This window comes from Aspergillus melleus (genome assembly GCF_016097325.1).
Source record: "Aspergillus melleus strain CBS 546.65 chromosome Unknown contig1, whole genome shotgun sequence".
NCBI classification, from domain to species: domain Eukaryota; kingdom Fungi; phylum Ascomycota; class Eurotiomycetes; order Eurotiales; family Aspergillaceae; genus Aspergillus; species Aspergillus melleus.
In genome coordinates this window covers 7275073-7290066 of record NW_025763370.1, presented here as the reverse complement: position 1 = coordinate 7290066, position 14994 = coordinate 7275073, and the positions used below count along the sequence as shown (strand labels likewise).

General features: G+C 51.1%; 4 protein-coding genes across 4 annotated transcripts; 2 read left to right on the top strand and 2 right to left on the bottom strand.

Moving 5' to 3' along the window:
- Window positions 1–5442: 5442 nt before the first annotated feature.
- On the top strand, window positions 5443–6536 carry LDX57_002614 (uncharacterized protein; the record flags this gene model as incomplete). The annotated part of the gene is made up of 1 exon (XM_046084265.1): window positions 5443–6536. The coding sequence occupies exon 1, from the start codon at window positions 5631–5633 to the stop codon at window positions 6534–6536; it is 906 nt and encodes a 301-aa protein (XP_045940228.1). The 5' UTR covers window positions 5443–5630.
- An 868-nt stretch (window positions 6537–7404) lies between these two features.
- On the bottom strand, window positions 7405–9413 carry LDX57_002613 (uncharacterized protein; the record flags this gene model as incomplete). Its single annotated transcript, XM_046084264.1, has 5 exons — window positions 7405–8377; window positions 8423–8506; window positions 8552–8677; window positions 8732–8856; window positions 8910–9413. The coding sequence occupies 5 exons, from the start codon at window positions 9411–9413 to the stop codon at window positions 7405–7407; spliced, it is 1812 nt and encodes a 603-aa protein (XP_045940227.1).
- A 2226-nt stretch (window positions 9414–11639) lies between these two features.
- LDX57_002612 (uncharacterized protein) lies at window positions 11640–12173 on the top strand (the record flags this gene model as incomplete). The annotated part of the gene is made up of 1 exon (XM_046084263.1): window positions 11640–12173. The coding sequence occupies one exon, from the start codon at window positions 11640–11642 to the stop codon at window positions 12171–12173; it is 534 nt and encodes a 177-aa protein (XP_045940226.1).
- An 813-nt stretch (window positions 12174–12986) lies between these two features.
- LDX57_002611 (Zn(II)2Cys6 transcription factor) lies at window positions 12987–14798 on the bottom strand (the record flags this gene model as incomplete). Its single annotated transcript, XM_046084262.1, has 3 exons — window positions 12987–13742; window positions 13806–14657; window positions 14739–14798. The coding sequence occupies 3 exons, from the start codon at window positions 14796–14798 to the stop codon at window positions 12987–12989; spliced, it is 1668 nt and encodes a 555-aa protein (XP_045940225.1).
- Between the last annotated feature and the right edge of the window lie 196 nt (window positions 14799–14994).

The following is a 14994-nucleotide window of genomic DNA, read 5'->3' as shown; positions in this document are numbered from 1 at the left end:
TCGTGCTCGCACCTTCCGTTGGTGCCTTGGTGTAATTCGCATGTCATCCAGATTGCCTCCGTGAGGCAACCGCAGGCGTAACGGCTGTGTGTCCAGTTACACCTAATAACGATGAGCAAACAAAGGAACCTTAGTCTTAGGCTCCTTTTTACATGATGTGCTGGGGCCAGATGAGCTCGGCCAGGGTTCTGGGCGTCCACGTGGACGCCAAAGTAGATGTTCTTGGTGAAGGCAGAGAAGAATTCGTCGAACTGTTCGCAGTCCTCGGCGATCTTGATGCAGCTAGATGATTTGACAGCGGGACGCGATGGAGCACGAGCGAGAACAAGAGGGGAAATCTGGAGGGGGGAACTCACCTGTCTTCTGGATCGGGCAATCAACCTCCATGTGACTACAAAAAGAGCAAGGCCTGAAAAACATGGCAATCAATGATAGCAGGCAAGTTCACTTCAGTTTCAGGAAATACACATCATCACAACCAGAGAATTCTACTTCAGCCTTCTCATCTCTTCTCATCCACTTCTTTCTCCCCGCCGGTCCTTAACGCCTTCTCTCCGAGAGACTTCATCAGAAACAGGCACACAATGATCGTGGCATGGGTTGTTAACACGCTCATACACTGGAGGATCCAACGGCTCGCATTTCCCATTCGTTCCGCGGCGGGGAATGCATTGGAAGAAGGTTTTGTTTGCTGCTTCGCAAGCGCAGGAGTACACCCAGATGATTTCGTGGCACCTTGGAACGTTAGGGCTCGCATATGACAAAACGTGGTGGACATTTGCTCACATTGTGGTGACAAGGGAACAGAAGGCAGGAAACTGGCGGTTTGTTCGCGATTAGAGGCCGAGGTGTTGTGGACTTGAAGGATAAATAAAGGATCAATAGCTGAAACGCGGGTGTTAGCTGCTCCTGATTAGCTCAAACAAAGGTATTCAAAAGAGAAGAGAACGCAAGATCAACTCACGATAAGAAGGCCAGTTGTGAGCTCACGCGTTTCTTAGCTATCTCGCTTGGGGGATAGAAAGGAAAAGCAAGGTGATAGCGAAGGTGGAAAGTGCAAGACAAAGAAGACTATCTACCGGGACAGCCAGTTACCTATATTAGAAGGCGGTTTTAGTCACACCTCCTCCTAAAGCGTTCTTCCGAGGACAGCCCTGGAGCTGGGGGAGGTACATGTATGTACATACCACGTCAGGTGATGGCCATTCCTCTGGTTGGGATACGCCATCATGACCCAATGCGGAGTTATTCCCTGCTTTGGCTTCACTCCTCTGCTTACTTCACTTCACAGATTCACCGACATTGTCCTTCCCGTCAGTATGGCTTCCGGTACTGCATATCGGTGCAAGGTTCCGAACTGGGTGGTCCTTCCATGCGATCGACCGCCCATGCCCAACCCCGCAAAGCTATACAAGGCTCCTCGAAAGAAGCTGTCAAAGAGCAAGCAACAGCCTCCGCCCTTTTTCCCTCTTCCCCTCGAGATCGTACACTCCATTCTCCTTGAACTAGACCTACTCAGTATAGGAATGCTCCGTCGGGTCAATACGACAGGGAGAATTATAGTGGAATCATTTCCTGCATACTCTCTACTGAAAAGACATGCCTCGGATACGCTCCGACTCATGGCCGCCACGAAGTGCGCGCAGTATTTCCCCATATCCTGGCTCTTTGCCGAGTTCTGTCGACCTTGGTGTCGAACGTGTGGGGATTTTGGACCTTTCCTCCACTTCCCAACTGCTACTCGCTCGTGCTACAAATGCAATTTCGTCGAACCCGAGTACGAAATTGCGGAAATATCAGTACTTCGCTTCAACTTGGCGCTATCATTCAAGCAAATGAGAAAGATTCCAATCATCCACAGCCTCGACTTGCGACCTCCACGCCGTTTCGCTAATATCACCCAAGCAAAGGCCTTGGCACTACAGGTTCATGGTAGCAAGGACGCACTCGACCGAGCATTCCAGGCCAAATTGAATAGACGCAGGAAATATCACAACAGACGGCTATGTAAATGGTACGAGGAAGGATCGAACGGGCCCCCTCCCAAATTATTAATCAAACCCCGATTAAAGAAGTATATGGAAGAGGGCAACGAGACTGCTTTGAAGATGCGGGCGACGGCTACTTTTCCATACTGGAATCGCCAGACACAGACACTCGAATCAGGCGTCTACTGCCGAGCTTGCACCTACGACGTAGAGGAAATGCTAGAATTCCATGGATACATAGGCACAATCTGGGATCGTTGCCCGGGGGCTCGCTGGTATGCTTATCATCGAGCGTTCTTGGAAGCTGATATACCCAAACATTTCCTTGGTTGTCCAGCTGTCAAGAAAAACCACGATTTTCGAGTTCGCAGGAAGGGATGGTACTGGTTTAATAAGAGGAAGGGGACTAACTTCATCGTGAAAACTAGGAGAATTAGCCACGCCTGATGACAGCTTACTCCCGGTATTGTCGGAGATAATATGGTTGGATATTTGCCCATGATCTTGCCTTTTGGTTGCCTCAAGCTCAATTCCTAAATCTGTAGTGCCATTTGGGACCACCTGAGCATCTGTTCTGATTATTAGAGTTCCCAATAATTCACGTCTAAAGGTTACGACTGACCTGCGCAATTGATCTTTCCGCACTTTTGGCCCAGGGTAGAACGGGCAATTATCTCCAGAAACCTGACTGTGACATAAATGCATAATTGTAGCTTCAAGGCAAATCTAGTCAATAACTACCCATGACTTCCATGACTTGAATCGTAAAAGGAAATTGCTTCGATAAGTGTGATATTCGGGTTTCAGATAAAATGATCAAGGATAGTTTATACGATGCTTCTACAATACTTTATGGGGGCAATGACAATGTTGTTATGGGTTCTGATGTTGCCGAACCTACAGCCAGTTTCCTATTGGAATATAGAAATGGCATTGTCAAGAGTGCTTTTTCTGGTGCGCAGACGTCCTAAGCAATCCATTCACTATTGCAAGACCACCTTCTCACTTCCCACCTCCAGTGAATTGTCCAGTGTTTGAACGCACACTTTAAAACTGTAGAACAGTCAATACTGCCCATGCCTTGACCAAATTCCTCTAACAACCCCACATGTCTTCTCTGTGATCGGTCGCCCGCTTCGAAATGGCTCTGTAAAGAGAAAAGCTACGGAATGCTTTCACCAGACAAGTCAATCTACGGATTGGCATTGAATTTACTTCTGGAGAGGTTCGTTATCTTGTATGCCTGAGATACTTGCTGACTAGGATAAAGATCAATGGTTGATGCGTTACGTCCTGGATCGTCCCACAAATTTTGGCGTTGCAAATCTGATACCACCAGTATGCAAGGACTCACGATCACTGCCCATGGGCTTTTTACTTTGTTGATACTTTAAACGTGGATCTACCTTATGCTTCAGTGAACCTTGGGGGGCATGGAGTCAGGTGACTCGAGCCCTTCTAATAGCAGGTTCCGCTCGTCGTCACCCTGAGCAACCCCCATCTTCGCCTCGAATGCATATCCCCCAATCTTCGCTCTTTGCTGTCTCCAAATATGAGCGACACAACTGTAAGTGACTATTACCTATTCCTGATGCCATCCAGTCGAACATAAACTACCCCTTTAGATCCCCGAAGAACAAGTGCCTGAGGGGTGGACTATGGACCCCGAGCTGTTGAACCAGAGTGTGGATGGGGTTGGAGCGCATTGGACAAATTGCTGCGGTCTTGAGAACCCTGTCGCATCATGCACACCACCGCGGAATCTGGAGATGTCGAATGTTTATTCACGGCTGGATGACGGTACTACTTCACGGAGGATTCGGGGCGCTCTGTTTTCGAGATCCTCAAGCTGAATAAATTGAATGGAACTCTGCAGATGATGCTTGATGGTCGGGAGAAATCCATTCCTCTCGAGGAATCGAAGCAGGCCGAGCCGGTCGAAACTGAGGAAGAACGGAAAGAGAGTGAGAAGAAACGCAAGGAGCTTTGGGCTGAGGAGGAAAGGCTGGTGGCCAGATTTGAAGCTGGGCTCTGGAACTGGAAGCCACATGATCCGGACCGGCCGAAGGAAAGTGAAGCCAAAGTGAAGCCTCAAAGTTGTGAGAGGCGGGAAACAAGCAGGTTGGATAAAAGTCCAGAAGGGATTTGACTACTAGCCTCTATTACTTGAATGGAACTGTTGGAAGCGGCCAAGAGAATGCGGACTCTTTAACGGACTGCGGATTTGAATTGGGTCTACACTGTTCTTGGGACAAGCGAAGCGATGTTTATCGTACGCATCTCTTCGAAGAAAGGCTACGAGGGGACATGTTTTGTGTGACATCATCCTTGAACAGCATATCCGGTCCTTCTGTGGTAGCTGACCAATCGACAGTAGGCTGTTCCTCTACCGAATCTCTGTATTGGCGACACCGAAGCCCTTGTTGTAATTGATATGGTTACCTAGTCTCCCTTGTGGATTTCACGAAGATGGATAATACGACCGGAGATGAGGCCCAACACCGAGCTCATGTTACTCCGTGATTCGTATAACCACGTTCCACGAAAACAAGCCATGTCCAAAATAGTACAGTCTTGCTGTCTTCCAGATAACATACCGCTCCATTCTCTAATTATAGCACATGCCATGATGCTATCCACGTTGTCTCCGGGGTAGTTCACGATTTAAGCCCAACAGCTCTACCTACACATGTACTTCTCCGATCTGGATATTGCGCAGCACAGCCTCCAGTTACCATCTATAATGACAAAGAAAGCATAACTCAGTTAGTTATATTAATGTCTTACGTCTACGGAACCCAAGCCGGATAGCTCACTTCCACCCGACGTTCGGATGTAACCATAGACAGTTCGGAGTAGCAGCCACCATGATTCGTCCAACCACTATAGCTCCAGGTTAGATACCACGGGTGAGAAACACATGGTCCAAGCTAGCAAGCTAAGAAGCTAGCTAATTAGCACCATCATAATAATAGATCCACGAATCAACAGGATCCGGTGGATCCGCCCTACCGGGTATACATGGTTTCCCCTGGCCTCTCATAGGACGGTCACTGGATCAACACAGCCCTACTCCGCAGTTTGGGGTCTTGGCTGACAGCGACATACAGGCGCAGTTCAAACTCAATATGATAGGTAACGACTTAGCTATTAGCTGGCGGAAGCAAGTTAGCGGGCTTGGACAAGCAGACAAAGAAAGCAAATTGGCCTTGCCTTGCCCTGTCTTAGTTAGTTCCCAATAGTTCCCAACATCGGCGCCCGTTGTCCGGAGGCTCAAAGAAATGTGATCTGCGCCTTGCACCTGATGCTCTAATTTTGGGATCCTGGTTCTTTGGATATGGAATCATCCGCTTGGACTATACGGAGAGTCCCGCTCGAGGGCAGGGTTTCGCTGTCAGGAAGATGGAAATCTCTATGTCTCATGCAGATACCGGAATCTTCCCCAGATCCCTATAAATATGGCTTCATCCTCGCCGGGGAATCCATCTGCTCATCAGAAACAACAACATCGCAATCACGGTCTCGCAATCACGGTCTCTCAAACGATCCTGATTTCGAATCCACAATTCAAACAATTTCCCTCTCATCATTCTCATTTCCTTCAACAGTATCCTCCACCAGCAAACAGAAGTCTTGTTCACCATGTTGTTCCGCGCTTCTCTTGTCTGCATGGTTGCCAGCCTCGTCTGCGCTCCTCTGGCCACTGCGCTGCCCACTGAACGAGCTCGGTCAGACATGGCCTTGACTGCTCGCGACGACACTCAGTGCCCAGCGGGCAAGGCTTTCTACGTCTGTGCTCTAAACAACTTCCGAGGCTGCTGCTCTGTCGATCCTTGTGCGCTGAAAGAAGGCTGCCCGGACAAAACCGGCGGCACAACGCCTCCACCCGTCTCCTGTCCTGAGACTGGCACCACGAACCCTCCCGGCGTCTCCTGCACTGATCCGGGCACCAAGAATCCCGAGAAGCCCAAGGACACCACCAAGAATGAGACCAAACCCCCCAGCAACTCGTGCCCTGCTCCCGAAACCGACACCAACCCCAACCCCCCAAAGAAACCCACCGACGAGCCCACCGACAAGCCCTCCACCTCTCCCAAGAAAAATCCAACCTGCCCTCCCAGCGGCAAAAAGACCAAGCTCTTCCAACCCCTCACCCAAACCCTCATCCCCAACAGCTCCCCAGTGCCCACCACAAACTTCAACGTCAGCAAAACCGCCACGACCGACCAGCAACAACTCATCTCCTGGAAACTCCCCGCAACCGCAAAGTCCTGCATCATCGGGTGGGCCGTGCCCCTGAAACGCAATTTCAAGGCCGGAGGCAACGCGTCGGTGGATGTGTACGTTGGCAGCGACAAGAACAACAATAAGAGGGTCGGGAACGCGAACTTTGCATTCTGGCCGGAGAGAGACGAGGCGCGGTCGAATCTCGTCGCGGTTGTTGAGTGCAAGGAGGATATGTTGTTTCGGTTGAAGATGGAGCACGAGGATAGTGTGTTTCTGGAGCAGAATGAGGAGACGGGGTGGTGGGTTGAGTATGAATGTTAAGGGATTTCTTTCTGAAGGGAGAGGGTGCCTGGGAATTTGCTGATTGATGATACTTTTCGGAGGATATTTGACCTGGTTACATTCCTTTAGCCTTGCTTTGATTTTGCTTCTAGGACGGTTGTATTCTGATTGTTGTATTGCGTGCATGATCGATGCTAATTTGCTGGCTCATGGGACGTGTGACGCATCCTACATTACCTACACTCCTTTAGACATATTCTGGATACTTACAGGTAGATAGATGAAGAGAATCCAATAATGCTTGACAATCTCCTTCCATTTGTAGATCGTAGGTCTTGTTTTATTTCCTTTACTTCATCTAGAAAGGAACTTGTGTAAGAGCGTGATGATGTCTTTCGGGACCAAGTGTAACTGGACCAGAATTGCTGATCAGGACAGCAATCTAACATATAATACTGACTTGACACGGAAAGTGGACATACACGCAATGAAACTCCTAGCAAGGGTTTCATGGGTCAGGAGAGGCATGAGACTCTTTAAGTCCCTCGACCTGTGAGGACCAGCCAGGCATAAAATGTATCGATCCGACTATGAGCTTGAATTTATCGGACGTCTCATACGGGATATGCATCCAACTTCGACAAATAAGTATAGTATAGTACCACGCCGCAGACGTCAAAATTAGACTCATGTGACAACGTTTTCCTTCACATTCTCAACCCTCCGAAAAATAAGACATTATCTTAGATACATGATATGGGTATATACAAAACCAAGAAACCAGTGAGCCATCCAAACACATTACAACGCATCCAATAAGATCCGATCCAGTCACGACTGCAAGACATACAAAGATAGGGAAAACATAGAGAGTGAGTTAGTGACCGCTCGACGCTCAGGGTCACCTCTACCGACCCTCCTCTCGCATCCCACCCATATCTCCAAGCTCGACGTCCGGGTCCCTCGACGCAGCAGTCTCAGATGAACCCGCCGACTCACGTCGACTCTTGATGAACTTGGGCCACGTATTCGTCAGCACCAGGTACTTGATACTGTTCTCCGCGGCGTCAAAGACGGTCGCATCGAAGTTATCCGGCACGTCGCCCCAGTACTGGACACGGTCGCCGATGATAGACACTGAGCAGCGGAAGGCCTTTTGCGAGGATTCGGTTGCCGTCGGGGATGGTGGGGGCTCGAAGGACCCGAAGCCCGGAGGCGGGCCGAAGGGCGTCGCGGGGTCGACTTTTTCTTTATGTTCACCGTACATGATGCGCGCGGGATGCTCGAAGATGGCGTCGAGCTTACGCAGATCTTGAGACGAGATGTTCACGGGAAACTCGGCATGGTGGACGCTGATGAACTTGGCGTAGATGTGCAGGGCCCGGTTGAATCGCTCGTGGACGAGTTCTTTGTCCTTGTCCTGACCGGCGGGAGAGGAGTCAAATGGGGTGAGGAAGTCGAGGGTGCCGTTCTTGTTCGACGGCGGAGGGGAGGGTTTGGGCAGGGATCCCTTCCATTCGGCGACGCTGGTGAGGAAAGCGATGTTCTCGCCGGAGAAGTCGTGCAGGGCGGAGAATTGTTGCAAGGGTGCTGGGTTGCGCTGTAACACGTATTCGAGCGCGCCCATGGTCAGGATGCTGTCGCGGTTGCTAGAGGTCGTGGTGACGGAGCCGTGAGCGGATTTCCAGCCGGACATCATCGAGTCGACCATTGTGGAGATGGAACTGAGGGATTTCGCTTCAGCACCGGAGCCTTTAGTTTTAGCCTCCCATTGTGCAATAGCGTCGAGGGTTTCTTTTCGAAGGGATTGGTGCCGCATTACTTCCCAGCAGGGGAGGAAGACGGTGAAAATCTCGATAAAGACGATGGATAGACAGATCCTGCGGACGTTAGTGGGGATTGCGCGACAGAGTGCGGATACGTACCATTGCGGAGGAATCCAAACCGCGTTGACCGGTGCCATACCATCGACATAGAGGCCGATGAGCCACATGGGAGTGCCGTGGAGACTGGCAGGTTAGAAGAGGTTGAAATAAGTCAGACATTGTTCTTACCTGGAGAGACAGCATCCGATCGTTTGGACTCGCCAGCCCTGGGTATCGCGGATGTTGCGAGACTTCCATAGAAGGTAAGGGGCCAGAATCCAAGCCCATACAAACTGGTAAACCACACTCGGCCACCTGAACATGTTAATCCCAATCGGTATACACAGGGTTAGCATCAAGGATCCTTACCACTCCCATCCTCGACCCTGCTCCGTCGCCTGTTCCATCGGCGTGCCGTGAACCTCGGTACCAGGAATTCCCCAAGACGAGTGCCACTTGCGAGAGATGATATACATCAAGACAAGAAGAAAAATCTGAACAGATTGTCAGCTGGGTGTCGAGTCCAAAACCAATACACAATCCTTACCTGCACAAACACCGAAATCCCAACAATAATCAACGACCGAGTGGTATAGTCGAGGCTTTTAAACCTTCCCGGCAATCCTTTCTTTTCCTTGCCCTTCTCCAACTCCGGAGGAGAATCAACACTCTGGCGACTGTCATGGTCGGCATACTTTTTCTGCAATTTGGCCACATGCAGGAAGCGGCTGTTCGCCGCGTGGAACAGCCCAATGCCGCAAGGAAGGTAAGTGCCCATAACCCAGAACTGGACGTCGCCGGGCATCAGTGGCCCGATCATGACGCCAAACTGGCAGCAGCCCCAGTATAGATGTAATAAAACGATGGCAGATAATGAAAGACCAATACCTCGAATTCGAAGAACGGGCGAGTCGCGATTCACGATGAGATAGGCCATGCCTAAAGAGACGGCAACGGTCCAGATACCAGCCCAAGCAGCCCACCAGATAGCCACGGGGGTGTAGACTGCCTGGGGCTTCGAGTCGGGGGTGATGCCGAGTTCGGACCCCATGGTGACTCTTTGTTTGTTTCTGCTACCCGACGGGGACACAGAATTAAATGAGGGTGAATAAAGTTGGGAAAAACGGCCAAATCAACTAAAGGAAGGACGACTCCAGGCCATTTAAAACAAGAGGACCAAAAAAAAAAAAAAAAAAAAGAAAAAAGAGGAAAAAACGGCCGCAGGAAAAAGGATCCAGAAAAAGAGACAAGGTGACAGCGCGACGGCGGCGGTTTGGGTGACAAAAGCCCACTTAATACCATCGCACGCAAAAAACTGCCGGACCAGCACAGGTGCCAATTTCCCATGTAGATCTGGACAAAGGCTCCAAAGGACCAAATCATAAACATCCATAGTCGCAGCGGAGACCCGTGGGACGGTGGGTCGGCCATACCGAAGCGAGTCAAGCGGGCAGGCAATTAGAAATCTCTCTCGGCAAGTAATCTCGATCATCTCAAACTATCGATTCATGATCAGGGATCGGCGCAGCTGAACGTGGTAAGGTGGACCGTGCTAGTAAACTTTACCAGCCGATGCCACGGGCTGTGATCTTGGGTCTGAGTAGGAAGCATCATACCAGGATCAGGATTCTGAAGCCAAAGAAGTCAGGACGGATCACCGTGTGGTATGGCTCCTACCCTATCCAGGAAGTCGGGATTATCTGCTGGAGCCCACGCGATCCATGGCGAGCTGAAAAATCTGGCATGGTCCCCGATGTGCCCCTGATCGATTCTTATCTTTCGTCACTTTTGTCAATTGAAGCCCGCATGAGTCGAGTCGCTCATTTTCCGGACGTTAGTGTCGGCCAGAGGGCCACACAGAGGCCAACCAGGTGCAATTTCCGAGGAATCCTCAGAAATTAATTGCTCCAGTTGCTCCAGCGTAATTCATATGAAAGCCCTGACTCCCCAGCATAAGCGAGGGTTTGAGTCGACCGTCTGACATGTGCCATCTGCAAGCTCAATCCGGAGGACTCCGTAGTGACTGCACGATCCGACGCGACCGGGAATGGCGACCAACAGCGTAACACAAGGCCATTCATTCATGCGTACCTGCATCGCAAATTCTCCGATATCCACCGCACAAACGGCACACAACGTTTTTCACTCTAATGGAGCGCCTTCAGGGTGGTACCTGGGAAGTGGTGCTATTTTTTGCGTGGCCCTGTGGAATTATTTGCGGATAAGGGTGCCACCAACTCCGTACTCAGACAACGAGGAGTACCCACGGCATCAATAAGGTAGCAGTTACAGCGGTACAACAAAGAAATGCCAGGATGCAAGTCATGACTCCACAAAGGCCGACTCCCGTCCGATCGATAGCTCTGCGACTATTGACAATGGCCGCGTTGCAGGCCCTGGAAATGGGAACGGCCTAGCCGGGGTTCATCAGGTCTAAACCAGGTAGGGCAGAGCAGCTTCCTACAAAGGCGAAGTTATCGAGCCCGGGCGGCTTACAAGAGAGGGATCGATCGACGTATGCTAAATCTGATCGTGCGAGTATCGTGCGACCGGACAGACCATCAGATAGGGCGAGGCGCCGAGGAAGAACATCCTGCAAGAACGCCGCAGGAGACAGGAACAGGACAGGGACAACAACTGAAGAAGACCATTCTTGATCCCCGCAAAATTAGGGAGCAGCCGGCCTCAACTCCATTCTCGAGACGAGAACAAACTCAAAAACCAGGCGAATTGGCTTTTGGCCCGCTCAACGCCGATAATAAAGTTGTTAGTGGGAGGATGGATGGATCCGGTCGAGGTTGAGTCTATTCTTGTTTTTTGTTCCTGTTCCGGGATGCCTCACACCTCAGGCAGCAATCACGGGATGACGTTCCTCCGAGGTTTCTCCGATTCATGCCTGACCTCTCAGGCCACACACGCACGTGCCGTCTTGGCCCAAAGCGGCGCCGCCGTCCGCATGCGGTCATGCCTGCCTGAGAACGCAGGCAGCGCTCTGCATTCTACCTCGGTTCAACGGGCGATGAGGCATTTTGCTGCGCATTCCAGACTTGCCAGACCCCACCATGGCGGGGGAGAGCTCAGAAGACTCAAGACATGGAGTAGCTTAAATGCTGTCTGCTGGCCCTCTACCTGACAGTTTCTTGATTTCAAGTCTGAAACTCTCAATCCTTGGTACACCCTCCGTCTTCTGTTTACTACCACAGCTCAGATCTACTTATTACTTGATCGATTGACTCTCCAACTTCTCCAATCCTCTATCTCCATCCAAAAACAAACCATGCCTCCCATCGCCCTCGAGAACCCTCTTACCACTAGCAACACAACCCCTAAAGAAACCCCTCCTACGCACCCCAACAAACTCCACGTCCACCGCTCCCCCAAACCCTTCGCCTCCGGCGCCATCTCCCAGATCGCCCTGCCCGCCGGATCCCTCTTCACGCCGATCACAGGCACAACCTCGTCACACAAAGCCTACACGTCCGTGCAAACCGGCCGCGACAGCCACATCGAGCTGAACTCAGACCTGGTGTACTGCAACCATTCATGCGCGCCGACGCTGGACTTCGACATGGGGAAGATGGAGGTGCGGGTGGTCGCGGACCGGGACTTGAAGGTCGGCGACACGCTTACCTTCTTCTATCCCAGTAGCGAGTGGGATATGGATCAGGCGTTTGAGTGTAAGTGCGGGGCGGAGAGCTGCAAGGGGTATATTAAGGGGGCGAAGGAGATGTCGAGGGAGCAGTTGGAGGGGTATTGGTTGAATGAGCATATTCGGGAGTTGTTGGATGAGAGGGATGCGAAGAGTGCTTAGTTGGAGGGGGGTGTTTACTGTCTTGTACCTTGCTTGTTGGTGGTTTGGCATTCAGCGTTTTTGTTATGAATGTATGGTGGGTGTAGATCGGGTGTATTTTGTGCATGGTGATAGAGATAGAAGTAGACAGACGATACAATACATGTGTATAGACTAGGTTGTTTATTTCCTACATGCCTCAAATCATGTAAACAATCCAGAGCACGAGTCATTGAGACAATCAATTCCTTTGGGTATCAATCAGATCAACAACATTTTCCCCTCCTCCGTTGGCCCGGTCACCCCACTCTTTATCTCCTCCATCTCCCGCCATACTCCGTACTTTTCCAAATCATGCAACACTTACTGCGAACATCCTGTCCCCGGGAGAATTCGCAGCCAGATAGGAAATATTAGAGCATATTATATCCCTTAATCGTGCTTCCACAGGTATCTTTTCTCTGCATGCGATGATTACAAAATCCAGGATCAATTCGGCGTCGTGGATCCGTACGTCCGACGACATATATCATTAAATATCGGAGAGACGGAAGGATTTGTGGACTATGTATGTAAAGCAGACAGATGCGGAGATGCTCCATGAATCATCCGTGCTAGTGGATGACATGTGTAGATTGCGCCGTGGGGGTTCAGCATGTGCACATCGTAAAAATCAGGTGTCATTCTTGTGATTGTCTTGCGCGAGTTTCACATGTACAGTACTTTGAGAGTCATGGTCCTTCTAGCGGTGTCCTGATTGTCAGATTCTCTAGCGTTGGTAATGCGTGGATATGGAAGCCTTAGTCCTCATCATTGACCATATTATCTATATAATCATGCAAACCCAGGAGCCATCCCCAGCACCGTCCTCTCATCAGCCAACCCCAACCCCAGTTTAATCCCATTCGACAACCCCAACCGCCACAGCGTCTCTCGAGCCAGACTCTTCTGCCCGCACGTCGCCTGTTCACACTGCGTAATACTCCAGATCGGCCACAGGAGCGCAAATTCCTGGATAGCCTTCAACCCCGTTCCCTCCCGTCCATGATTCCTTGTCGCGTGACCCAAGTAATCCACATCTCCAAGCGCAAAGGGGATAGTATCGCAGATACCGGATATCATACCTCTAATCACATCCTCGGGGGTGTCAAGGTTAACGTCCGGATCCGGTAATCCGGAGGAGGCCTTGCAGAACGGATCCAGCCGTTTATGAACCTCAATAAGACATCTCTGCAGGACGATTCGCGCGCTGCGATAGTAGTTCCAGACCCCTGCAGCCGTGGTGTCCGGGTATACGAGCAGTGTGCCTCCCGCTGGGGAGGGGATACGCTGCGGTAGCCATTCATCCGGCATTCCTCTGTGCCACTGATTGAACTCGAGGTCTAACCGTTCCCCTGTTTCCAGCAGAGAGGTCAATGTTTCTCGCGACAAGAATGCTGCCAAGAGCATCTGCGTAGCCGTGGCGCAATATTTGCCGATCCGCGACACCCCGGCCATCATGTTGTAGATTGGGTGCGGGATGGTGAAGAGGACAAGGAGCCAATCGAGGTCGATTTTGAGGGGATCATTGAAGCCGAGGAATTGGATTGTCTGTTGACGTTAACTGTTACTTCATATTAACTGGTATATAGGAGAGAACGGAAGAGGGCATACCATCTGGGTAAAGGCGAAATGAAACAACGACCTCGTAGCCGGGTCACGTAATTGTTTCAAGCCGCGTAGTTTCAACAAATACTGGATCCCCGTGATATGCGTGCTCAGCAAGCGATCGCGCTCGTTGTTGACGTCCTCGAATATAATGAGCATGACTATGGCGCCGAGTGTCTCGGTCTTGGTCGCATCGTCGACGCTCTCCAGCGCACGATTCAATTCTCGCAGTGCCTGTCCGTATCTTCGTCTCGCTTGGATGCCTAACCCTGGCAGTCGCGCTTTATTCGCGAAAGCCCCGAACGCAGCGGCATCGATTGCCGCTTGAAGACATGATAACGGGGCATTCCCTGCACCACCCCCTTGGATCTCGCTCGGACCGAAACTTTGTTCCTGGCACAGTGAATACAACAGCGGCACCGAGTCCAACGGTCCTGGACTCCCATCCACCTCCGGCGGCATGGTATACTGCTCCATAAAGAAACAATGACTCTGCACTTCCCACGGCGTGTCCAGATACCTCGGCACGGGTTGTCGCATGTACTTCTTCTGCAATAGAACCAGCGGACTGCGCGCGGGGCTCGTGATCGGGGATCGGGGACCTGCATACCCATCTGCATCTGCAGCTGCATTTGCATCCTGGCCGTCCACGGACAATGATGTAGATGCCGCCACCGCATCGGCATCGGCAGCGCCTGGCCCATCTTCCAACGGCGACTTCTTTCGCGACTTCCGTACTAACGCCTCAACGCGACGTTTCTCATTCCGGAAGATAATCGGGAACGAAGAGCGCGTGTAGCCGGGACATGCTTTGCCGTAGGATTCGCAGTTGCGACAGGAAGGTTTGCGTTCGTCGCACTAGCTTCAATTTAGCCGGAATAGAGACAATGTTACAGATAACAAGGGAAAAGGGGGCGAGAACGAGTGGCTACGACGTACTTTGATTTTACGCCTGCGGCAGAGAATGCACCCGTGGCTGCGCTGGCGGCCATAGACCATGACTCGGATGATGGGGGACTCTAGGGGGGAGTGTGTTCATGACACACACGTAGATCTGCCATTCTAGTAGAAACTAGAAACCGAGGAGAACTGGACTCAGTTGACTGTTGTTCTGCATGGAATCACAAGGCTCGGGATCTCGGGATGTCTCCGACCGATGATGTCACAGGGGCTGAACGATCACGGGGTTCTGTTT